The sequence below is a fragment of the Somniosus microcephalus genome, chromosome 4, assembly GCF_052327205.1.
Source record: "Somniosus microcephalus isolate GS21.2 chromosome 4, FLI_Smic_1.0, whole genome shotgun sequence".
NCBI lineage: Eukaryota > Metazoa > Chordata > Chondrichthyes > Squaliformes > Somniosidae > Somniosus > Somniosus microcephalus.
In genome coordinates this window covers 200,648,290-200,675,214 of record NC_140990.1, presented here as the reverse complement: position 1 = coordinate 200,675,214, position 26,925 = coordinate 200,648,290, and the positions used below count along the sequence as shown (strand labels likewise).

Sequence of the window (26,925 nt, the reverse complement as noted above, 5' to 3'; positions counted from 1 at the left end):
AGCCCACCAAGTAGTCTTATCCCAACTCATCAACTTCTTGGGGTACCAATCTCAAACCATTTGGCACACAGCCTTTCTTATTTCAACCATCTCACCCTGCAGGCTGTTCTTCATTAGTAAAGTGCCCTCTTGGTTATTACACAACATCCTTAGTCTATTTTAAAAGCATCCAACTTCTGTGCCTTCTTCAGGGCTGTAGAACTTCACAGTATATTGGATTCCCTTGATGAAAAAAAAAATCTCCTTCTTCCACAGATGAGCTATATAATTAATGCAATACTCTTGGTAATGCTATTTTTGTTTTGCAGTTTCACATTATATAAGATCATACTTACATCGTGGAGTTTTTTTTTAAACTGAGAAATGTAGATGGAAGGTAGGATGTTACAATTCAGGCTACCTCGCAATGCTCTTTATTCATGCTCTCCATAAAACACAGCTTCCATAGGCAAGTCCGTGCTTCCTATTAACCAAAACTTGACCTTATATGATAACTATCTGCGATAGCAGGCTGCATGGTGAGCAATGAACCCTTATACTCTTGGGATATTCACTGGAAATAGTATGGAATGGCATCATGTACTCTTGATCTCACCATATTGGCAGAAGAACGCCACCTTGACAGACCATGTATTTCAGTCTAAACTAAACATTTATTGCAAAAAAAAAATTATACGGAAGCAAAAACTAACTTAGCAAATGAGAAGAAATACAGTAATTAATTTCACCAATACATTAAACCGAGATCAACCTATGAAATCATTACAAGCTGTTAAGTACAGTTCATGCATTAAACCAAGCTTTGATGAAGCAAAACCAGATTCTAAGTGCCTTGGAGTCCATTCTCATCACATTGACTCGAACTGTGGCTTCCAACTGAGCTGAAGGCCCTCAGGCTACCATGTAGGTGTGTTTACCTATTCAGGGCAGCTTGCTGAATACTAAAGATCATTTCCCTCATTAAGCAAATTTCGTTTAAGGAGTTCCAGATCTTTCTTCGTAAGCAGTTAAACAAGTTTTTAAATCAATTACATATATTTTCCAAGCAGGCAGAGTGTGAGCTACTGGCTTCTGACACGTGGATGGATGTTGAATCTTCTGATACTTGATATGCTTTACAGAATAACACACCCATTGTTCTACAAAGGATCTAGAATTTTATTAACTATAGTTCAATTGCCAACTGGGCTACAAACCAGATGACTCGACTTCACATCCCAAGCTACAAAAACAATAGCCTACCCTGGGGGGAATCACTGGCTGAAGTCCATGTTAAAAGGAACCCAGAGCATTGGACTAGTTAAAATGTCATTAAAAAATATATAGACCCTGAACTTCTGCGGAGGATGTCCCAATCTCCCCTTGTAACTTTGGTGGGAGATCAGCAGTACTCCTGGAGAAATGGCGTAAATATATGTTTTAAGACATTTACATTGTATCTCTGGGAGTTCCACTGGTCTCCCACAGGTACAGTGGGAAACTGGGACAACCCTGCAAAAGGTCAGGGCCACAATGTTCACATTTTATAATATAAGAAGACATGACAGATTCCCGTGTTCATCACACAGGGCACCACCATGTTGAAAAGGGTAGGGGAGAAAACAAGGCGAATCAAAGAGTAGTGGTTGGGTGACCACAAGCTTGGGCCTTAGAAACCAGTGGATTGTAGGAGAAAGGATAGGCTGAGGGTGGCAAGGGTGTTCACAGTTCTTCACACCTAGGAAAGAATGAGTTGGATCAGGAGACTGTAAGAACTAAATGAAGCAGAGAAAGAACACGTCGGACACGGTATTTGGAGTTTAGGAGGTACAAGAAAGACAGAGATCATTGTCAGTAATTAAACGGGATACAAGAAAAGCATTTGCAAACAATTAAAATAATAAACAATGAACATATTGCAGAGTGATATAAGTTTTGCACAAACTTGCAATTATTTAGAAATTAAGGTCAGCATGTTATTTCATTGACACAAAAACAGCCAAATACTGCCGTCCTACCACAAGATGGTGATCAAGCAGTGAGAATGCTCAGTGCTGTCAACAACATACACTTAAGGGAAATAACAGCAGAAAATGCTGGAAACATTCAGCAGGCCAGGCAACATCCGTGGAGAAAGAAAGAGAGTCAACGTTTCGGGTCAAAACCCTTCGTCAGGACTGAAAAAACACAGGAAATGAAACAGATTAAAAGGCCAGTTTGGGGGCTGGGAAATGGGGATGAAAGAACAAGAGAGAAGTGAAGAGACATTAAGAGGTATTCAAAATGAGACGAGATGGAGATAGGACTAGTGGAGAGACAAAAGACGGCTCTAGATTGGGTGTGAAATGCGCTGGCAGAATGAGAGACAGCTGCATTGTGGGAGAGAAAGAAAGGGGAAACCTTCCGGACTCAATATCGAGTTCAACAATCTCAGATCATAACCTCGGCCCCCATTACATTTTTACATATATTTTTTATCCACACCTTTGTTTTGTGCCCTTCCCCCTTTTTTTCTCTCCGGGACCCGGCGCGGGACGGCTAGCCGCCTCCTGGGAAGATGGCATGGAGGTGGGTTGGGGGTGGGTTGGGCACCCACCCCCAAATTCTGCCATTTTCCCAGCAGTCCCACCTCCATACCCACCTCCCCAGGGCTGGCAAAATCGCCCCCTCTGTCTTCAAAGTGCCTTTGCCTGTCCTAGTGCTCCTACACAGTGCTACCCAGTGGCTGCAGCTGGTGGAAGGCTGCTGACTTTCAGTGGGGGAGCCTGCAAATGGCCTTGCAGGATGACCTCGAGCATAGAAACATAGAAGATAGGAGCAGGAGTAGGCCATTCGGCCCTTCGAGCCTGCTCCGCCATTCAATGCGATCATGGCTGATCATCCAAATTCAGTACCCTGTCCCTGCCTTCTCGCCATATCCCTTGATCCCTTTAGCCTTAAGAAATATATCTAACTCCTTCTTGAATATATTTAATGAATATATTTAATGAGCAGCTCTGGGCCGAGTAGACCCAGCTTCAGACTGCACCATCTCGGCATGGGCGGCAGCAGTCTGGGCTGGCTGGCTGACAGGCAACAGCAAGGGCACTGGCAGAGTGGCAGTGGAGAGAGGACAGCAGGTTTCTTCTCCACAGAGCCACTGCCACTCCCCGGGGCAGCGCCTCAGCAATCCAGTAATCTGCTGGATGACAGATTGCTGCACTGCTGTGCAATCCTGCAAGCCAATTTGAACACTGGTTTAAGGGTATGGTAGCATCGTGGTTATGTTACTGGACTAGTAATCCAGAGGCCTGGATGAATGATCTGGAGATGTGAGTTCAAATCCCACCAGCTGGGGAATTTAAATTCAGTTTATTAAAAAAATCTGGATTAAAAAAGCTAGTATTAGTAATGGTGACCATGAAACTACCGGATTGTCATAAAAACCCATCTGGTTCACTAATGTCCTTTAGGGAAGAAAATCTGCCGTCCTTAACCAGTCGGGCCTATAAGTGACTCCAGGCCCACAGCAATGTGGCTGACTCTTAACTGCCCACTGAAATGGTGGCTCACCACCACCTTCTCAAGGGCAAATGTAAGAAGTCACACTGTCCACCCCAGTCCAACACCGGCATCTCCACATCATGGCTTCTCAAGGGCAATTAGGGATAGGCAATAAATGCTGGCCTTGCCAGCGACGCCCACATCCCATGAACAAATAAAAAACCTCAGCCATGATGACAGCAGTCTGATGGCCAATATCTCAGCTTCCATTGCAGCACTCACATTGGGCGGCTTGTGCTTGTGCTGTAATGGAAGCTGAGACATCGACCATCAGCCACTGCATAATGGTTGGGTCCACAAGAGCGCTAATGGATCCGCCCACCCCTTCCATGCTGGAGAGGATGGGCTCCAAGTTCTGAGCAAAGCCCTGTGCAAGATTGGTGCTGGACTCCTCCAAGCTCCTTGACATTGCACTCAGGCTTTCTGGCAGACCTGCCAATGCACCAAGCATTTCATTATGCATACCCATCAGCCTTCTTCTGTAGGCCGCCCCGTTGAAGTCCTCCTCTGAGTCCTCTGCAGCAGAACTTGTGTGCGACCTCGCCCTCAAGGGAAGCTGGCACCTGCACTATCCATTCCCCTGGCCTGGCTGCAGACCACTCGTGCCCAGTGATTCACCATGTGCAGATCCCACCTCTAACTTATCCTCCTAAGTCCGCACAGAGCCAGTATCTGAGCTGGTGGCTGCGACTGTCAGATCGAGTGACGGTGTTTCTTCATCATCACTCCCCTCTTCCTCTTGCACCGACTGGCCAGGTTGGATTTCTTGGGTCTCTGAAATGAGAAAGGCACAAGGATAAGGTTGTGGCGAGGGTAGTGGAGGGAAAGCAAGAGGTGCATGTTAACACCATCTGCAGCTTGTAAGTCAGAAGAGATTGTGGGATGAGGGGGAAATGGGATGTGAGAAGGAGGATTAGGTATAAGCATACCATCATCTTCAATGCTTTAAGCGCTGCTGCTGGCCAAGGCCTCTGTCACAGCCACTCCAATTATGGCGTGCACCCTCTCCTCAAGTGGGGTCAGGATATGGAGGTGTGCCTGGCCCTCTCCAGTTAGCTGCAGCTGCCGATGATTGTGCGCCACCTTGTCCTACAAGAGAGAGGGAAGTGTGTCAGTGAGTGTGGTTCACTGTGTTTGGCTGATGTGGCTGTCATGGTTGAATAGCTGGGAGAGTGTGCAAACAGTGAGATGTGAGTATGAGGATTGCGGCATTGGTTAGTTTGTAAGGGTGAGATGGAGCATATTTTCTTTTTACTCGTTCATGGGATGTAGGCGTCACTGGCAAATCCAGCATTTATTGCCCATCACTAATTGCCCTTGAGAAGGTGGTGGTGAGCTGCCTTCTTGAACCACTGCAGTCCATGTGGTGAGGGTACTCCCACAGTGTTGTTAGGGAGGACATTCCAGGATTTTGGCCCAGTGGCGAGGAAGGAATCGCGATATATTTCCAAGTCAGGATTGTGTGTGACTTGGAGGGGAACTTGGAGGTGGTGGTGTTCCCATGTGCCTGCTGCCCTTGTCTTTCTAGATGGTAGAGGTCGCGGGTGTGGGAGGTTCTGTCGAAGAAGCCTTGGCGAGTTGCTGCAGTGCATCTTACAGATGGTACACACTGCAGCCACGGTACGCCGGTGGTGGAGGGAGTGAATGTTTAAGGTGGTGGCTGGGGTGCCAATCAAGCGGACTGCTTTGTCCTGGATGGTGTCGAGCTTTTCGAGTGTTGTTGGAGCTGCACTCATCCAGGCAAGTGGAGAGTATTCCATCACACTCCTGACTTGTGCCTTGTAGATGGTGGAAAGGCTTTGGGGAGTCAGGAGGTGAGACACTTGCTGCAGAATACCCAGCCTCTGACCTGCTCTTGTAGCCACAGTATTTATGTGGCTGGTCCAGTTAAGTTTCTGGTCAATGGTGACCCCTAGGATGTTGATGGCGGGGGGTTCAGAGATGGTAATGCCATTGTATGTCAAGGGGCGGTGGTTAGACTCTCACTTGTTGGAGATAGTCATTGCCCAACACTTGTGTGGCATGAATGTAAGGTATGAGATTGTTGGTCGGTGAGTAATGGGGGTGTGGTGAATTGAACAGTGTGTGCAGTTTGTGGTATAGGGCATTTGAAGATGAATTCACTGACCACTTGTGTGAGGTCATTAAACTTCTTCCTGCACAGCGTCCCGGTCTGCAGGGCTGCACTGCTGGCATTGACAACGACGGCTATCTGCTCCCAATCCCTTCACAGCATCTGTCTAGAGGACCTCCTGGCCCCCTGTGAATACAGGACATCCATCCTACTGTCCACCTCCTGCACCAGCGCCTCGCGTGCTGCATCCAAAAATATAGGAGCCCTCTCTCTGCCATGTTGCGCCACCTTCACTCTTCCTTTAGGTCACACACTCTACAACGACTTTCAGTACCTTTAAGATGTGCAAGCTGACTTTAAGAACCGCAGGCTAGTTTTAATTGGTGCTAGCCTCGCACCGATTTGGGTCCCCTGCTGGTTGCCGTGCCGGAGCACCGAGTAGAGCGCTTGTTTTGGGAGTCTCGTATCGGGCATGCGGACGATGTGGCCCGTCCATCGGAGCTGATCGAGTGTGGTCAAAGCTTCGGTGGTGGGGATGTTGGCCTGAGCAAGAACACGGACGTTGGTCGCCTATCCTGCCAATGGATTTGCAGGATTTTGCGGAGGCAGTGTTGGTGGTACCTCTCCAGTGCTTTGAGGTGCCTGCTGTACATGGTCCATGTCTCTGAGACATACAGCAGGGCGGGTATCACTGCTGCTCTGTAGACCATGAGCTTAATGCCTCTGCAAGCTCCTGCAAATCCATTGGCAGGATAGGTGCACCAACATCGGTGTTCTTGCTCAGGCCAACATCCCCAGCATCGAAGCTTTGACCACGCTTGATCAGCTCCGATGGGCGGGTCACACTGTCCGCATGCCTGATACGAGACTCCCATAACAAGTGCTTTACTCAGAGCTCCGTCCAGGCAAGAGAGCCCCAGGTGGGCAGAGGAAATGCTTCAAGGACACCCTCAAAGCCTCCTTGAAAAAGTGTAGCATCCCCACCAACACCTGGGAATCCCTGGCCCAAGACCGTACAAAGCGGAGGAGAAGCATCCGGGAAGGCGCCGAACACCTTGAGTCTCTTCGCCGGGAGCAAGCGGAAGCCAAGCGCAGGCAGCACAAGGCGCGCACGTCAACCCAAGCACCCCACCCACCCGCCCCTTCAAACACCGTCTGCCCCACCTGTGACAGAGACTGTAGGTCCCGCATTGGACTCATCAGTCACCTGAGAACTCATTTTTAATGTGGAAGCAAGTCATCCTCAGTTCCGAGGGACTGCCTAAGAGAGAGAGGTGACGTCAGCGATTGACATTTCATCTGTCAAGAGCATTTGACAGATGAAAAATCAGCGTTTGACAGCTCTGTGAAGCTCTCAAACACTGACAATCTGGCCTAGAAATTGAGTTTGCCTCCGCCAGGGCTGTAGCGCCCGAAATTTAGCGCCAGCGTTAATTGCCGCTGCGCCCGCCAAAAATTCAGCTGCGCCGCGCCCAGACGGCTGCGGGCGCTAATGGAGGGTGTCAGTGCCTCGCAATGGGCGCTGAATGCAGGATTGCGGCGCTAATCCCCCGCTGCGGCACCCGATGCGGTGCGGCAGGCTGGGGTACTGCAGGCCTCCTCCTTCTGTTAAGGAGGAGCTGCCTGCAGCCGACCGCTGGCCGGTGGAATCGCACGAAAAATGAGCCCGGCACCTCGGAGAAGTGCCGGGCTCGAGGCCCACACACATCTGTGCCGCGGGGGGGTGGTGGAGGAGTCCGGGGAGGGAGGTGCGGGCAGGCGGCCACCGGGAAAGCGGCCGGCCGCCGCGCCACCTTAATGCGCCGGCGCTAAGTCCAGCAAGAAACTTTTGAAAAATCGTTGGTTGCGGCTGCCACGGGCGAGGCGGCCGCAACTGAATTTCGGCATCCGGCCGCGTTACCACGGCAACCGGGATGCTGCGCACACCGATGACGTCATCGGTGCCGGCGCAGCGCTACCGGCTAACGCCGATGGTAGGGCCCAAATCAATTTCCGAAGCGGCTATAATTCCGGCGCAAGGCCCTCTAGCGCCTCTAATTGGGCGCTAACCCCGCTCAATTTCTAGGCCTCTGTCTTCTAACTTGAGTCCTTCTACTCAGACTCACTTAGAGAGCTCTCCAGACCAGAAAGCAGAGGCTGCAGCTTTTGACAGTTCAGCGGCCATTCTGCTTTCTGTGCTGGTGAGCTGAGGGACTCCCGAGAACTGAAGGAAGGAAGCCTGCAGGAGAAAGTAAAGGTAAGCAAACACACTTTACACTTACCTCACACACTTACCTCTGCACACATGCACCCATCACTCACCTCCACAACGGACATCTCGACCCCTCCAACCCCTGCAGACCGGCGGTCTGCCTCACTAACTTGGCGCGGTTCGGAGCCGTCGGACAGCTCACACTTCAGGGCTAAAAATAGGGATTAGGCAAAAAACTGCCTTTTAACTACCTGTTAACAGGCAGTTAATTGGCACTAATCCCCTTCCCGCCTCGGGGAGGCGGGACCCGGCGCGGGTCGACTATCCGCCTCCTGGGACATTGGCACGGAGGCGGGATGGGTGCCTGCCCCCCGATTCTGCAATTTTCCCACCACTCCCGCTTCCTTGGGGTTTGGAAAATCGAGTCCATTATAAAAGATGTAATAGCAGATCACTTGGAAAACAGTGACCGGATCGGACAAAGTCAACGTGGATTTACAAAAGGTAAATCATGCTTGACTAATCTACTGGAATTCTTTGAGGATGTAACTAGTAAAATAGATAAGGGAGAACCAGTGGATGTGGTGTATTTGGACTTTCAGAAGGCTTTCGATAAAGTCCCACATAAGAGATTAGCGTGTAAAGTTAAGGCACATGGGATTGGGGGCAAGGTATTGACTTGGATAGAGAACTGGTTGGCAGATAGAAAGCAAAGAGTTGGATTAAACGGGTCTTTTTCCGAGTGGCAGGCAGTGACTAGTGAGGTACCGCAGGGATCGGTCCTTTAACCCCAGCTATTCACAATATATATTAATGATGATCTAGACAAGGGAACTAGATGTCATATCTCCAAATTTGCAGATGACACAAAGCTGGGTGGACGTGTGTGCTGTGAGGAGGATGCCGAGAAACTACAGGATGATTTGGACAGGTTGGGTGATTGGGCAGAAACATGGCAGATGCAATATAACGTGGATAAATGTGAGGTTATCCACTTTGGTGTCAAAAACAGGAAGGCAGATTATTATCTGAATGGCAATAGATTGGGAGAAGGGGAAGTGCAACGAGATCTGGGTGTCCTTATGCACCAGTCGCTGAAGGTAAGCATGCAGGTGCAGCAGGTGGTTAAGAAGGCAAATGGTATGTTGGCCTTCATAGTGAGAGGGTTTGAGTACAGGAACAAGGATGTCTTGCTACAGTTGCACAGGGCCTTGGTGAGACCACATCTTGAGTATTGTGTGCAGTTTTGGTCGCCTTATCTGAGGAAGGATATTCTTGCCATGGAAGGAGTTCAGCGAAGATTCACCAGGCTGATACCTGGGATGGCAAGAATGACGTATGAGGAGAGATTGGGTCGATTGGGCTTGTACTCGCTGGAGTTTAGAAGAATGAGAGGGGATCTCACTGAAACTTATAAAATTCTGACAGGACTGGACAGACTAGATGCAGGGAGGATGTTCCCGATGGTCGGGGAATCCAGAACCAGGGGTCACAGTCTAAGGATAAGGGGGTAGGCTTTTTAGGACAGAAATGAGGAGGAATTTCTTCACCCAGAGAGTGGTGAACCTGTGGAATTCTCTACCACAGAAGGCAGTAGAGGCCAATTCATTAAATATATTCAAGAAGGAGTTGGATATATCTCTTAAGGCTAAAGGGATCAAGGGGTATGGGGAGAAAGCAGGTACCGGGTACTGAACTTGGATGATCAGCCATGATCGCATTGAATGGCGGAGCAGGCTCGAGGGGCCGAATGGCCTACTCCTGCTCCTATCTTCTATGTTTCTATGAGCCCATAGTGTGAGTTTGCTGCTTTCCTGGGTCCTGACTGTTTATGCTGCTTTCCGATTTGCTATGCCCATTTTTACGTTCCAGTGTATGTTAATGAGATTGGCAGGAAATTTGGGTGTAAATAGACATCAGCAAAATGGGCGCATGAATAGGAGCAATTTCGGGTGTAACTTCCTGATTACACATTCACAAGAAATTCCACCCGGTGTTACAATCACATTAGCACTAACCCAGCACATTGCAATAATCCACACATTAACATTTACATCTGTATCACAAACACTGGTAAACATCCCATGCACATAAACTGTACAGAGGAACTAAGCATCACCAGCTGAGCAGATTCATTGTCAATCACAGGTAATGGCAGATGGCAGGAGTTTTAACAAGAGAACGTGAGTAAATGACCTAGAAGAAGCTGTTGCGTCCATGTATAATAAGACACAGACTGCGGAGAACGGTACAACAGGTGTTTACTCAACGTGGCTCACACTGCAACTGATCTGTACAGATTACTACTCAGTGCTATATACAGGTGTGGTCACTGCCGGTACTGCAGTATACATGAGCTGTAAAACATAGTTCCCCCCTTAAAGGTATATACATTACAATTCCTCCCCTTTTAGATTACCAGTACCATAACACTCATTTAACAATTAAATATCAAACTATTTACAATTAACACTTTTAACATGCAACAATAGCTGAAAATAGTCTATTTATATATTCAGTCTTTGGGGAGGCTTCCTGATCCTTTCTGGATAGTGCCTTTCCCGAGTGTCTTGCTCTTGGTGCGGAGGCTATTCTGGCCCCCTGTCGTCGGTTGGTTCATCAGCTTCCGATGCTACTGTTTCTGGGGTAGATGCGACCTGTACGTCGGGTTCATCACCAGGTACGTATGGGCGAGGCATGGGGTTGACTTGTTCCTGTGACTCTAGGATCTGGTCAGCATGGCGTCTCACGATGCTCTCCCCAACGTCCACTGTGTACATTAGTGGGCCCTGCTGTGTGCATATCGTTCCTGGCTGCCATTTTTCTGTTCGGTAGTCGCGGGCCAAGACTGGTTGCCCTACATTGAAGCTCCTTGTTGGCTTCTCATGGATGTGCTGGAATTGCTTACTCTCAACATCTCTTCGTACGTTTGGTCTGAGCAAATCCAGGCGAGATCTTAACCTTCGGTTAAAGAACATCATGGCTGGGACCTGGTTGGTGACTGCATGTGTCGCATTCCGGTAGGCGAACAGGAAATTGTCCACCTTGTGCTGCAGTGGAATGTTGTCATTGTACATAGCCTTTATTGCCTTCTTAAAGGTTTGTACGAACCTCTCAGCCAATCCATTTGTGGCTGGATGATACGGGGCGGATGTGTAATGCCTTACCCCATTCTTTTTCAAGAACCTCCGGAACTGTTCGGACACAAACTGTGGTCCGTTGTCGGAGCAAATCTGTTCTGGCAAGCCATTCCTGGTAAAAATGGTCCGTAGGGCTGCAATAGTTTTCTCCGTGGTGGTGGAGGACATTTTGATGACCTCAGGCCATTTCGAGTGCGCATCCACGGCTATTAAAAACATTGAGTCCATGAATAGACCAGCAAAATCAATATGCACCCGTTGCCATGGAGATGAGGGCCACTCCCATGGGTGTAGAGGGGCCTGTGGTGGTGCATTTTGGACTTTCTGGCATCCTGAGCAGCTCTTGGTCAGGTCCTCGATTTGTTTATCGATTCCCGGCCACCACACATAAGCCCTGGCTAGGCTTTTCATTCTTACCCCTCCCAGATGACCCTCATGAAGCTCATTGAGCACTCTATCCCTTAACTTGGGTGGAATCACCACTCGGGATCCAGACATCAAGGTCCCCCAGCACACTGACAGCTGTTCTCTCCTTGTCGAGAATGCTGGCAACAGTGAGTCGCCATGTGTTGTGTCGGGTCATTTCGGGTTTCCTTTTCCATACAGGCGTTAGTTACCGGTAGGTATTCAACTATAGTCAAATGGAATATTTCAACAGGATCCACTGCTGGTGCTTCCTCCGCAGTAGGCAGTGGCAGGCGTGATAGCCCATCAGCATTTCCATGCTGTTTCGTGCCCTTATGTTCAACTCTCAGTGGTGCGCCCCTAGAAAAAGTGACCATCTTTGTAGTCGTTGCGCAGTCATCACCGGAACGCCCTTCTTCGGATTAAAAATGGAGACAAGAGGCTGGTGATCAGTCAGCAAGGTGAATTTCTGCCCATGCAGATAGTGATTGAACTTTTTCACTCCCCACACTAGGCTGAGGGCCTCCCTGTCAATCTGGGCGTAGTTACGCTCGGCTGAGGTTAGTGATCGTGACGCAAAGGTTATTGGCCTCTCTGAGCCGTCCGAGAATTTGTGCGACAGCATCGCTCCAATGCCGTAGGGTGAGGCATCACATGCCAACCGAATTGGTAATGCCGGGTTGTAATGGGCCAATACCTCTTTTGATGTGATTAGTGTTTTGCTCTTCTGGAAAGCTCATCTACATTCGTCACTCCACTTCCATGGCACCCCAGTTTGCAGTAGGGTGTTCAGTGGGTGTAGTATTGTAGACAAATTTGGCAAGAACTTATGGTAGTAGTTTACCAGCCCGAGGAACGACCTCAGTTGTGACACATTTTCCGGTGCTGGAGCCTTGACTACTACCTCAATCTTCTCTGGGGACTTATGTAACCTCTCTTTATCGATAACGTGGCCACAATACGAGATCTGTTTTCTAAAAAACTCGCATTTGGGGCGGTTAGCTCGGAGCCCATATTCCTGCAATCTAGTGAGCACCTGCTCCAGGTTGGCAAGGTGATCACTGTCATTTTCGCCCGTGACCAGGATGTTGTCCAAATAACACTGGGTCCCTGGGATCCCTTGCAGGACTTGTTCCATTGCCCTCTGCCAAATAGCCAGAGCTGATGCTACCCCGAATACCAGCCGGTTGTATTGGTAGAGACCTTTATGGGTGTTGATTGTGAGGTATTTTTTTGATGCTTCTTCTACCTCCATTTGCAGATACGCCTGGGCCAGATCAATCTTAGTGAAGCATTTCCCTCCAGATAGCGAGGCGAAAATATCTTCAATCCGCGGACGTGGATATTGTACGGTGTGAAGGACCGGGTTCACTGTTACCTTAAAGTCCCCACAGATGCGAACCTTCCTTGGTTCCCCAGGCATGCTGTTCAACGACTTTTTCATCACAGGGACGATGGGTGTAGCCCACTCGCTCCAGTCTACCTTGGACAGTACACCTGAACGTTCCAGACTCTCCAGCTCTGCTTTGACGGCTGGGCGGATCGCATAAGGTACCGGTCTGGCCGTAAAAAATTTTGGGCTTGCGTTTTCTTCAATTTTAATCGTCGCTGTCATGCCTTTTAGTGTTCCGAGTCCTTGCTGGAACACTTCTTTCGCGTCAGTTAGGATCTTTGACAGTCGCCCAGGTGTGACGTCGTCATCCTTTTTGTCAGCCACAGTCAGTGCCTGTATGGAATGCCAATCCAGTTGTATTTTCCGGATCCATTCACGTCCCAGTAATGGTGATCCTCCATCTTGCAATACATACAGGTCTAGTTTTGGTGTTTCCTTACCGTTATATATAACGGTCACCCTTATTTTTCCTTTGGGGTAGACTTTTTGCCCCGTGTACGTCTTCAAAATAATTTTTGTGTCTCTCAAGGGTATGTGTGAGAATAGCCGCTCGTAGTCCCGTCGGTTTATGACTGTTAGGGCTGATCCTGTGTCCAATTCCATCTTTACCTGGACTCCTGCTATCTTGAGAGTGACCCAAATGGTTCGGTGATCCTCCGTTGTGATCACATTATGTAGTTTCAGACAACTCAGTTCCCTGCTTTCGGAGTAGTTATCACTCTTTTGTTCGTCTGAACTATTCTCCATCATCTTATGTACCTTCTTGTACTTTCCTTTGGTAGGTTTCTTATTGCTGGTTTTCTTTCCCGACCTGCAGACTCGTGCTATGTGTCATACTTTTCCACACTGTCTACACACTTTGTCTTTGAACCAGCAATCATTCTGGTCGTGTGTTGTTCTGCCACAGCGATAGCACTTCTCTGTTCCATATGACATTTCGTTTGTGCCATATTCTTGCGGTCTCTGTTGTATCTCTGCAGCGCCCCGTGCTGCTGCTTCATGTGATACCGCAATGCTGAAAGCCTTGTCCAGCGTAAGGTCCTTTTCAGAGAAAAGCCGTTTCTGGGTTCCTTCACTTTGAAGCCCACACACAAACTTGTCCCTTAAGGTATCTGCCAGTTCCGCTCCAAACTGGCAGTGTTTCGATAGTTTGCGCAGTTCTGTTAAATAATCAGCATTGCTTTCATCCTTATGCTGGTTCCGTTTGTGAAACTTGAATCTTTCTGCTATCAGCAGCGGTGTGGGGTTGAAATGTTCCTTTAGTATCGTTACTATGTCTTCAAAACTCTTTTCCATTGGCTTCGTTGGGGTTACTAGATTTCGTTATAAACCATACGTCTTTGCACCCATTAAATTTAACAATACCGACGCTTTCTTGTCATCTGACACCTCATTTGCCTTGCAGTATACCTGTATTCGTTCGACATATGTAGTCCAATCTTCGACTTCATTGTCAAATGCGGTGATACTGCCACTCTTCGGCATTTTGGGTGCGGTTTAAAATGGCGTCTCCCAATGGCTTAAAATGGCATCTCCCGCGCTTTCCTTCCTCCCCCGCTGCTGCCAACGCCGCTCTCGGCGGCCCTCGTGGCAATGGCGGCGCCTCGCGGGTTTCTGCGCGTCTCTCTCTCCCTCTCTCCGACGCTGCTCGACCCCTGAACACCGGCTGCGCCCTGTGCGCTCTGCCCTCTGTCTTTCTCCCCCGTCGACGCTGCTCGGCCCTTTGCTGTGCCGCTCGGTCGGGCTCTAGCCCGCCGCTGTCCGGGAAGGGTCCGCGCACTACCTGTTGCCAGCCCGTTTCGCTGGACCACCTCGACTGGAAAGCCAAGCCTGGCTCTCGACAGCCTCCCCCGCAATTCGCGAGTCTCTGCTGGATGACTGGGCGGTTGCCCGTGGTCGACGCCCGAATCTCTGGCCTTGACCTCCAATCCACTGATCTCCAGGAACGAATCCCCGGGAGGTGATGCAGAGTTGCAGGTAGGTTCGAACCTGCCTCGTCGCCAATGTTGCGTCCGTGTATAATAAGACACAGACTGCGGAGAACGGTACAACAGGTGTTTACTCAACGTGGCTCACACTGCAACTGATCTGTACAGATTACTACTCAGTGCTATATACAGGTGTGGTCACTGCCGGTACTGCAGTATACATGAGCTGTAAAACATAGTTCCCCCCTTAAAGGTATGTACATTACAGAAGCTTTCAAGGAAAGAGTACAAATGCATCAATAGAATAATCCATGCGGTTTAACCATCACTTTTAGATTTACCTTTTCTTCTCATCTACTCTTCTAAACCATGGTGGTGCGCTGTATGATGGGAAGTGGTACTTCATCTGAGTTTTTCATTAATGTAAAAAGACAATCAAGTAACTGATCTGGGATTCGGACTAAGAATGAAGCATATTTTAAACTGCCTCCTTGATCACAATAGACTTTTTGGCTTCTGGATTGATGCAATCCTGCCCATTACAGATAATCATTCAAATCATCCTGGGGCTTTCTGTACAACTGGCAATGACCTAAGGAACGACCTTTAGAAAGAAAGACTTGCATTTATATAGCGCCTTTCTCAACCACCGCATGTCTCAAAGTGCTTTACAGCCAATGAAGTACTTTTTGAAGTGTAGTCACTGTTGTAATGTGGGAAACGCGGCAGCCAATTTGCGCACATCAAGGTGCCACAAACAGCAATGTTATAATGACCAGATAATCTGCTTTTTAGTGATGTTGATTGAGGGATAAATATTGGCCAGGACACCGGGGATAACTCTCCTGCTCTTCTTTGAAATAGTGCCACGGGATCTTTTACGTCCACCTGAGAGAGCAGACGGGGCCTCGGTTTAATATCTCATCTGAAAGACGATACCTAGAGTGGCAGTTCTGAGAGAAGCTCTTGTTGATTCCTGGAAAGCATTGTAGTCATGTATTGGGGATGATGTGTCAAAAGAATAAAAGCTACCATCCAAACTGGTTTCCACCAGCTGGATGGCAACTTGAGCACACACGCACCATACTGCAGATGAACTTGGGACAGCAAAGGGAGGTGAAGCTCAAGCTTCATATCGACAGATGCATTACAAGTGGACTTTCATCGCTCCATGTAGATAGATCAAGGCACCTGCTGCTCTGACACACGGTGCTAGGTTTTTCCAACCACTGACTAGAATTTGTCAGAAAATCCAGCCTACAGATGCTACATTCGAGTTCCAGCTCTTGACTGCTACCCAGTGACCCTTGCTGGAAATTTCAGGTGTGTGGATGTTGAGTGTTGAATGGATTAGCTTGGCTGTGATGCCCTCTACAGTAAATAGCTCCTCACTATCTAGGCTTACATGTGAATAATAGACACCTGAGCTAGATAGCAGAAGGTTGCTACTGACTTAGCACAGGGTTGCACCTTCAGGGAAGGGGGTGAAATTTGGAATAAAAAAATTAAACTACAGTTGGATTCCAGTCTATGTTCCCACAGAATAAAATCATAAATGTTCTTAAGAAACGCGTTTAAAAAAAAAGTATAAATTCACTATCTGGTCTGGTACTGAGCAACACAACCCAGGAAGGTTCAATCCCCTCGCTATGCTGAGTTAATTGGCAGCTGGGACACTACAATTGGCCTCAGTGTTCCTGAGCTAACAAAAGGAAAATCGGTCTGCGTATCCCACTCCTGATCATAGTGGAAAGTGTACTTATATAATGCTGGATGAGGACAGGATCAAGCTTGACACTGAATTGCTCTACCTCGCTTGCCAAAACTCAAAGTCTGAGCCTACAAATGAAGAATGACCACTTTGTCAAGGTAATGGGGGGCTACCAGCAGCTGTGGAAACTCTAGCATGAGTCAGCACCTTCAGGAGAGCAAATGGCAAGGGAAATAAATAATGAAAGGTGTGTACATTAGGAAGAGGGCTTCCGTGGGAGAGGAAGAAAATTGGGAGGTGCATGCATAAGGAAATGGGATTCCATGGGAAGGGGAAAAAAATGGGATGTGCATGCATAAGGGAGACTGGTTCCATGCAATGCCTCACCTGGTAATCCGGCAGGAATCACACACCCAGCCATACTCCTTTCTGTTGAATTTGCTGCAGCTTTTGCAGGTGTACAGAGAGCAATCCAGGCATTGACGCTTGCTGTTCACCAGGAACTGGAAGGGTTCCAGGCAGTGAATGCAATGACCTTCATTAAACTTGGTTTGCTTTGTAAGAAACTTTCTCTTAACCCCTTCTTCCTCAATCTCAAACTTTAGTTTCCTAGACGACAGGAAGCAGGGTAGAAGGGACAGGAGGAAAATGTAGGAAAAAAGATGTGAATGAAAGCAACAAAAAAAAAACAATTGTAAAATCTGGTGTATAAGTTGCCCCCATGCACAATTCACGCTCTTTTCTTATGGTTTCCATATCAATCAAAATATTATAGGTTGTAACCAAGTATAAATTGTTCCGCTAAATTTGGAGAATATAAAAATTATCAGATAAAATTTACAAATTTGTGCATTGGTAGAGTTGATCAGGAATTTATTTTGAAAATCCTGTGGGATTCACTGAGCTCCTAACCTGAATTCCTGAGGCATGTATCCAGTGTGTAAAGCTCAGTGAAGATTAGTAAAATCTATCCTTATGTATGAAAGTTCAATGCATACACCAGTCTTTACAATATGTAGAACCAGATACCCAAAACCAACAGTCCAAGAAGTAAGTCAGAGGCACCTTTCAGTTTGAAAAGCTTGGTTTCATGAACTCTCTGTGAGCGCATTATACATTAAAATGTATAATCTATTAATATTATACAAATGGTACCCCAACGTACAAAGTTACACATTCTGTGTCCCACTTCGCTTCCCCCCCCCTCCAAGTTTTGATTTGCTCCCAATGCAGAATCATATTTTTGAATTCCTCTGACTCTGGTGATACTCCTTTCATATTCATTAAAATATTTCACGAAAAATTTAAAAATTAAAGTATAACAACCATAAGATTTTCTTTTGTGATGGAAGTACTCTGGTTAATATTTCTGCTTAAAGGCCTCAGCATCGCTCCAAAGCCCTAGATGTATTGCTCTGTCAGCTGATGGGTGATGCTGCCCAACATTCCCTGCAGTCAGCCCTGCCATTCACTCACTGCAAGTGGAAAGGCAGATTTCCTCATATAAAAGGATTTCTTCATTTGAACTTTTTCCAAATTATTTGAAAACGAGCAGAATGAATTTTTTGGTTAATGCTTCACATTTGTTAATAGCTGCCTAATTTTTAATTCAGAGAGAATGCATAAATCAGAGACAGTTGGTCAGCAAGAGGAGGAGGAAGGTGGGGTTTACAACCCGTGTTTTATTTAGAGTGAGCTGAAAAAAACAATTAGACTTTATAGACAGATATTTGAAATCAACGTTGCCTACCATTTTGCTGTGTAGCCTGAGCTTTTAAAAAGCTAAGAAAATATATACATAAAGGAACATAAAACCAAGGCCACGGAATTGCTGTTTTCATAGAAATGGAAAAAATTGCAGAATTCTGTCACAATTCTGGTAATAGTGCAAAATGTCATGTACTGAAAATGTAATTTGACTTATTTAGTCACCAAAAATCAGTTAACCCGATAACAAGAGCTTGTGCGTTACATGGCAAACCACCCCTATTATTACTTAAAAAATTCACTTCCGACTGACCATGAGCAATGCCACAGGAGATCCGCTGCTACAGGCACCCTACTTAATGTGATTTATTATTACATTTTCTAATCCGGCTCCCAAATCCAGCTAGAATGCACGAAAGATCATGACCAACCTTGTGAAGCTCTCAGATCTGCTTTCCAATCTATTGGTTGAAGATCCCCCCACTATGTGCAGGCTATTCCAACTTCAGCTCCTAGCAGAGAGAAGGTGGATCCTCCTCTGGTAAACTCTATTGGCCACCACCACACACCTGTGGGTAGAGTAGCTGTGGGACACGTGCCAGTTGGAGGTAGTGCTGTTTGATCTCTGCTGTAAACTGGAAAAGTACTGAGCAGTCTGGATACCCCGCCTGGAGATCTATAGAATCAGACTCCCCCATACCCACTGCCTGTAAATACTATAGCATACCCTTATGGATAAGTCAGAAGCACACCTCAAAAACAGCAACCCAACCCAACTACACTCCTGCACAAGGTAGGGTACCCCGTGTACTCCTCCTCCCCACCAATAAAACATTCTAATCCAAAAGCCTGTAACGTTGTACCAATATAGACAACTATGTTAAACATAGAAACATAGAAGATAGGAGCAGGAGTAGGCCATTCGGCCCCTTGAGCCTGCTCCGCCATTCAGTGAAATCATGGCTGATCATCCAAGTTCAGTACCCTGTCCCTGCCTTCTCCCCATATCCCTTGATCCCTTTAGCCTTAAGAAATATATCTAACTCCTTCTTGAATATATTTAATGAACTGGCCTCCACCGCCCTCTGTGGCAGAGAATTCCACAGGTTCACCACTCTCTGGGTGAAGAAATTCCTCCTCATTTCAGTCCAAAATGGCTTACCCCTTATCCTTAGACTATGACCCCTGGTTCTGGACTCCCCGGCCATCAGAAACATCCTTCCTGCATCTAGTCTGTCCAGGCCTGACAGAATTTTATAGGTTTCGATGAGATCCCCTCTCAATCTTCTAAACTCCAGTGAGTATAAGCCCAATCGACACAATCTCTCCTCATACGTCATTCCTGCCATCCCAGGTATCAGCCTGGTGAATCTTCGCTGCACTCCTTCCATGGCAAGAACGTCCTTCCTCAGATAAGGCGACCAAAACTGCACACAATACTCAAGGTGTTGTCTCACCAAGGCCCTGTACAACTGTAGCAAGACATCCTTGTTCCTGTACTCGAACCCTCTTGCTACGAAGGCCAACATACCATTTGCCTTCTTAACTGCCTGCTGCACCTGCATGCTTACCTTCAGCGACTGGTGCATAAGAACACCCAGGTCTCTTTGCACTTCCCCTTTTCCCAATCCATTGCCATTCAAATAATAGTCTGCCTTCCTGTTTTTGCCACCAAAGTGGATAACCTCACATTTATCCACATTATAGTGCATCTGCCATGCTTCTGCCCAATCACCCAACCTGTCCAAATCGTACTGGAGTTTCACGACATCCTCCTCACAGCATACCCTCCCACCCAGCTTTGTGTCGTCTGCAAATTTGGAGATATTACATCAATTCCCTCGTCCAGATCATTAATATATATTGTGAACAGCTGGGGTCCTAGGACCAATCCTTGCGGTACCCCATTAGTCACTGCCTGCCACTCGGAAAACAACCCGTTTATTCCAACTCTTTGCTTTCTATCCGCCAACCAGTTCTCTATCCAAGTCAATACCTTGCCTCCAATCCCATGTGCCTTAAATTTGCACGCTAATCTCTTATGCGGGACCTTATCGAAAGCCTTCTGAAAGTCCAAATACACCACATCCACTGGTTCTCCCTTATCTATTTTACCAGTTACATCCTCAAAAAATTCCAGTAGCTTAGTCAAGCACGATTTACCTTTTGTAAATCCATGCTGACTTTGTCTGATCCTGTCACTGCTTTCCAAGTGCTCTGCTATTACATCTTTTATAATGGACTCTAGCATTTTCCCCACTACCGATGTCAGGCTTACCGGTCTATAATTCCCCGCTTTTTCTCTACCACCTTTTTTGAATAGTGGGGTAACATTAGCTACCCTCCAATCCATGGGTACTGTTCCAGAGTCTATCGAGTTCTGGAAGATGACCAGCAATGCATCTACTATTTCTAGGGCCACTTCCTTAAGTACCCTAGGATGTAGATTATCAGGCCCTGGGGATTTATCGGCCTTCAGTCCCATCAATTTTCCTAACACCATTTCCCTACAAATACTGATTTCTTTCAGTTCCACCCTTTCATCAGACCCTATGTTCCCCGGCATCTCTGGGAGGTTATTTGTGTCCTCCTTTGTGAAGACAGAACCAAAATATGTATTTAGTTGGTCAGCCATTTCTTTGTTCCCCATTATAAATTCCCCTGATTCTGACTGCAAGGGACCTACGCTTGACTTCACCAATCTTTTTCTCTTCACATATCTATAAAAGCTTTTACAGTCAGTTTTTATGTTCCCTGCAAGCTTACTCTCATATTCCATTTTCCCCTTCTTAATTAACCCCTTTGTCCTCCTTTGTTGAATCCTAAACTGCTCCCAATCCTCAGGATTATTGCTTTTTCTGGCCAATTTATATGTCCTCTCCTTGGATCTTATGCTATCCCTAACTTCCCTTGTTAGCCACGATTGAGTCACTTTTTTGTTTTATTTTTATGCCAAACTGGGATGAACAAATTCTGTAGTTCATCCATGCGGTCTTTGAATGTTTGCCATTGCCTATCCACCGTCAACCCTTTGAGTGACATTCCCCAATCAATCCTACCCAACTCGCTCCTCAGACCATCGTAGTTTCCTTTATTTAAATTTAGGGCCCTAGTCTCTGAGTCAACTACTTCATTCTCCATCTTAATGAAGAATTCAATCATATTATGATCACTCCGACCCAAGGGGCCTCGTACAACAAGATTGCTAATTAATCCTTTCTCGTTACATAATACCCAGTCTAAGATGGCCTGATCTCTGGTTGGTTCCTCGACATATTGGTCCAGGAAACCATCCCATAAACACTCCAGGAATTCCTCCTCCACAGTATTGTTACTAATTTGGTTAGCCCAATCTATATGTAGATTAAAGTCACCCATGATGACTGCTGTGCCCTTATTGCACGCTTCTTTAATTTCCCTTTTAATGCCATCCCCAACCTCCTCCTTACTGTTTGGAGGTCCATATACCACTCCCACTAACGTTTTCTGCCCCTTAGTATTTCTCAATTCTACCCATACAGATTCCACATCATCAGAGCTAATATCCTTCCTTACAACTGTGTTAATCCCTTCTTTAACCAGTAATGCTACCCCACCTCCCTTTCCTTTTTGCCTATCTTTCCTGAATATCGAATACCCCTGGATGTTGAGTTCCCAGTCTTGGCCATCCTTGAGCCACGTTTCCGTAATCCCAACCAAATCATATTCGTTTACCTCTATTTGCGCAGCCAATTCATCCACCTTATTACGAATGCTCCTTGCATTAAGACACAAAGTCTTCAGGCTTGTTTTTTTAACTTTCTTAGACCTATTAGAATTATTATTTACTGTGGCCACATTTGATTTATACTGTTGATTTCTCTGACTGCCACTTTTGTTATTCTCCTTCCTATCCTTTGCTTTTATCCTTGTTTCCCTTTCCTCTGTCTCCCTGCTCAGGTTCCCAACCCCCTGCCATTTTAGTTTAAACCCTCCCCCAGAGCACTAGCAAACACTCCCCCTAGGACATCGGTTCCAGCCCTGCCCAGGTGCAAACCGTCCGGTATGAACTGGTCCCACCTCCCCCAGAACCGGTTCCAATGTCCCAGGAACTTGAATCCCTCCCTGTTGCACCATTCCTCTAGCCACGTATTCATTAACAGACATATATATATGTGTACTCCTGTAAACACTACCAACAAAATGTACAACTGCACCAACATGTAGATCAATGTAAAATTCAGAATTCTGTTGGATAAATTATTAATAGTAAGGAAATGTATCTGATCATAACTAGGAATGACCAGCATTATCGATAACACACGAGTTTTTAGTAACATGAAAAGACTATTGGGCCCAAGAAGTCTTTTTTGATTGAACTTAACGCCTTTCCTCTGCAGAAACACATCTAATTGCCTATTGCTCACATTTATACTGTCTGCTTCAATACGTTCCCGTGGTAACTTATTAATAAGCCTATTATCCTTTGGATGAAAGATGTTCCACCTAACTTGCCTGCTTATAAACCTTCTAATTTGTATTTGTGCCCATTGTTTTTTTCACTCTTTACCATAGTGAAGAATTTATTTGGCTCTGCTTTGCAAATTCCTTTCATAATCTTATAAACCTTAATTAGATCACTTCAAAGTCTCCTCTTTCCCAAAGAAAGCAAGCCTGGCTTCCTTGACCTTGGATCACCAGTTAAATTCCTAATACAAGGACCCATCTTTATTGTTCAACTGAGTACCCTTTCAAGGGCACTAATATCTGATGTATGATTACATGACATGAATCCTAAAATTAAATTTACAAGAGATTTTACTTTCTACTATATATTCCATATGCGTGCTGTGACTTTCACTTCTGTATTGGAAATTGCCCAGCAAAGCATTAGTCATAGCCACAAAGGCAAAGGTGTCAATTTCTGTGCAGTCTCCATCTCTCAGATGTGACCTGGTACTCGTGGCCATTTCACAACAACTTGGGCAACCTTAATCTTGATGTTTTGTGACTTACTTTCTGTAAGTTGTCAGTTACTGCATGACAAAAATGATTTTTTTTAACACACTACAGTAATTTGCAGAGATCAATCAAGTCTTTGTGAATCATTTCCTTCCTGATTCTGTCCGCACCTGATGTTTATACATGCGCGCTTAACAGCAAAAGTCACTAAACAATAATCAGGGCGGGAGGCCTGGCCGATTTTTCACTTCCCTAACCCAGATGCATTATAGCTCACCTGTAGCGCCCCCTATTACTACCCTAGTTGAGACCAGCAAAGGCTGGCAACTGCACTTAGGACCTTTCTAATCTATGTGGCATTGACTGCAAATTGTATAATGTGCCATAGAAACATAGAGCTGGATTTTGCCAGCCCTGGGGAGGCGGGACTGCTGAGAAAATGGCAGAATCTGTTAAAGCAGCTGTCATCTCTACTGCAAAGGTGCGAGACTCTCCACATACCCACCGATTGAAGCCTGCAGGAAGAAACAAAGGTAAGTACATTTTTTTTTAACACTTTGCACTTACCTCAGATACACACCTCTCCACACTTGCATCCATCACTCACCTTCACAGCACACTTCTGGACCCCTCCGACCCCCGCAGACCCACTACTCGCCTCGGTGACCCTGGCGGGTTTCGGAGCCTTCGGGAAGCCCGCACTTGTGTGGGCAAAATGTGGACAATCCTATTTTCTGCTTGTTAACTACCTGTTAACAGGCAATTAAGTGGCTGTAATCCCTTCCCACCTCCAAGGAGATGGGACCCAGCGCGGGACGGCTACCCGCCTCCTGGCAAGATGGCATGCAGGCGGGTTGAAGGCGGGTTGGGCACCCGTCTAATTTCTACAAAAGAGGTTTGATGAGGTCTTGAATTTAAGAACTCATCAAACTACAGAGAATGTCAGCGTTTGACAGCTTCACAGAGTTGTCAAACGATTTTTGACAGATGAAACGTCATACGTTGACGTTCTCTGTAACCGGCTTTCCCTTAATTGGCCCTCTAAGCCCGCTGGGTCAATCAAGGGAAAATAGCATGCGTTGGCCAGAAGTTGATGGAGGCGGGACTGAAACCTGACAAGTGGGAGTCCCGCCTCCAAAAGTTCCCCATTGGCAAAATCCAATCCATAGAAACATAGAAAAATAGGAGCAGAAGTAGGCCATTTGGCCCTTCGAGCCTGCTCCGTCATTCAATATGATCATGGCTGATCCTCTATCTCAATACCATATTCCTGCTCTCTCCCCATACCCCTTGATGCCTTTTGTGTCTAGAAATCTATCTATCTCCTTCTTAAATATATTCAGTGACTTGGCCTCCACTGCCTTCTGTGGTAGAGAATTCCACAGGTTCACTACCCTCTTGAGACACATCGCCATTTTAAAAAATAAAGGCCCAAAATGTTAAAGACAAAATACAAATATATCTCACTTTATATGTACTTGTGGTAAGATAACATAACAAATACTGAAGTCGACATTTTGTTCGATAAACTATCAATAGACACAGACAGCTTTGTATACAGAATGAACAAAGCACTCTGTGTTCTGGTAAAGCAGGACAATCATGAGTGAAGAAAGCACAGCTAGTCATTGACATGTGATATTTACTAGTCCTTATGACCTGTATCCTAAATACATGATTTTTCATCTAAATTTTACCTCGTAACACTCAATCTTGGTGCAGCAGGAACATAAAATCTGAAAGTGGACAATTATATCAGTAACATTATGGAATATTTTGAGCTAAAAGAGAACATTGCCGAGGATTCCCCAGTGTTTTGCAGTAAAGGCACTGAGGTTCTACAATTGGCCTCAGTGCCCATGGATTGAGTAGGTGAAAAATCCTCATCATGATCCAGTGACTGAGGCAAGGGATCTGATGAGCCAAATCACCTTTTCTTATTCTTATATCTCCATATACGATTCTTTCACATGCATGCTAAACAAACAAGATAGCACTGCAATATCATGGGAGGGTGAAGATTATAGCCATTGACAGAGAAACTCTAATGGCTGAACGCTGCATTGAAACCCAAGAACAGTAGTAAAAGCCCATCTAAGTAACAGACCCTGGAGTGTAGAGTTTGGTGGCAGGAGGATATCCTTTGTCTGGAGGTATCTTCCACAAGGCCAACAGATGTAAAAGACTCGTATGAACTGGACTTCACTGGCCCTGCATCTCCAGACCCTAATTCCTCAGCAGCAGGTGGGAAAGCTTAACTCCGGAGAGCAGAGGGTGTGTAAAGTGACTTTAACCACATGGCAAGAGATAAAGGCTCATTGCAAAATCACAAGGAAATCTGCCACAAAACTTGGAAGTATGGTGAACAGTGAGGAGGATAGTGATGGACTTCAAGAGGGCATAGACAGGCTGGTGGAATGGGCAGACACGTGGCAGATTAATTTTAACGCAGGAAATTGCGAAGTGATACATTTTGGGAGGAAGTACGAGGCGAGGCAATATAAACTAAAGGGTACAATCCTAAAGGGGGAGCATGAACAGAGAGATCTGGGGGTATATGTGCACATATCGTTGAAGGTGGTAGGGCAGGCTGAGAAAGTGGTTAAAAAAGTTTACGGGATCCTGGGCCTCATAAATGGAAGCATAGGGCTGGATTTTATCAATGGGGGCGGGACTGCTGGTTGTCGGGTTTCAGTCCCGCCCCCAATGACGTCCGGCCAACCTACGCTATTTTCCCTTGATTGACCTTGTTAAGCTCTCCCTGCGGGCTTAGCCAGCCAATTAAGGGAAAGCCGTTGACAGAGGACATCAGCGTGTGACATGTCATCTGTCAAAAAATTTTGACAGATGAATTGTCAGCGTTTGACAGCTTTGAGAAGCTGTCAAACACTGACAATCTCTGTTCTAAGGTGAGTCATTGTACTCAAGGCTCACCAAAGCTCTTTCCTTAGCAGAAATCAGATGGCTGCTGCATCGGACCATTCTGTCATCTCCGCCGTGGAGATGAGGAGCCTTCGGATCCCCAAGGGTTGAAGCCTGCAGGAAGAAGCAAAGGTAAGGAAACTTTTTCTAACACTTTACACTCACCTCCCATACTTACCTCTCCACACTTGCACCCATCACTCACCTCCACAGCGGACTTTTCGATCCCTCTCACCCCCGCAGACTCACTGCTCACCTCGCTGACCCTGGCGAGGTTCGCAGCCGTCGGGAAGCCCGCACTTGTGTGGGTAAAATGGGGACAATCCTCTTCACTGCCTGTTAACAGGCAGTTAATTGGCTGCCCCTTTCTGCCTCGAGGAGACGGGCCTCTGTGCGAGTCGGGGACCCGCCTCACGGGAAGATGGCACGGAGGTGGGTTGGGAGCGGGTTCGGTACCTGCTCCCAGTTTCTGCCATTTTCCCGGCAGTCCCGCCTCCATACCTGCCTCCCCAGGGCTGGCAAAACTCCCCGCTCAGAGTACAAAAGCAAAGAAGTTATGATGAACCTTTATAAAACACTGGTCTGGCCTCAACTGGAGTATTATGTCCAATTCTGGGCACCACACCCTTTAGGAACGGTGTGATGGCTTTAGAGAGGGTGCAGAAAAGATTTGCAGGAATGGTTCCAGGGATGAGGGACTTCAGTTATGTGGATAGACTGGAGAAGCTGGGGTTGTTCTCCTTAGAGCAGAGAAGGTTGAGAGGAGATTTGATAGAGGTGTTTAAAATCATCAGGCGTCTGGACAGAGTAGATAGGGAGAAACTGCTCCCTTTGGCGGAAGGGTCGAGAACCAGAGGACACAGATTTAAGGTGATTGGCAGAAGAACCAAAGGTGACATGAGGAAAAAATTTTTTGCGCAGCGAGTGGTTATGATCTGGAATGCACTGTCTGAGAGGGTGGTGGAGGCAGACTCAATCACGGCTTTCAAAA

General features: G+C 46.6%; 1 protein-coding gene across 4 annotated transcripts in view; it reads right to left on the bottom strand.

Annotated features, from left to right (window-relative positions):
• Positions 1-26,925, bottom strand: part of LOC147120130 (melanophilin-like) — a 278,087-nt gene that overhangs the window by 180,431 nt on the left and 70,731 nt on the right. For 3 of the 4 annotated variants that reach the window (XM_085985695.1, XM_085985693.1, XM_085985694.1), the window contains one exon: positions 16,752-16,973. The exons of the other annotated variant lie outside the window; for it this stretch is intronic. In XM_085985695.1, the coding sequence (XP_085841821.1) occupies positions 16,752-16,973 (222 nt within the window). The remainder of the gene's footprint in view (positions 1-16,751; positions 16,974-26,925) is intronic. 4 annotated transcript variants of the gene reach the window in all.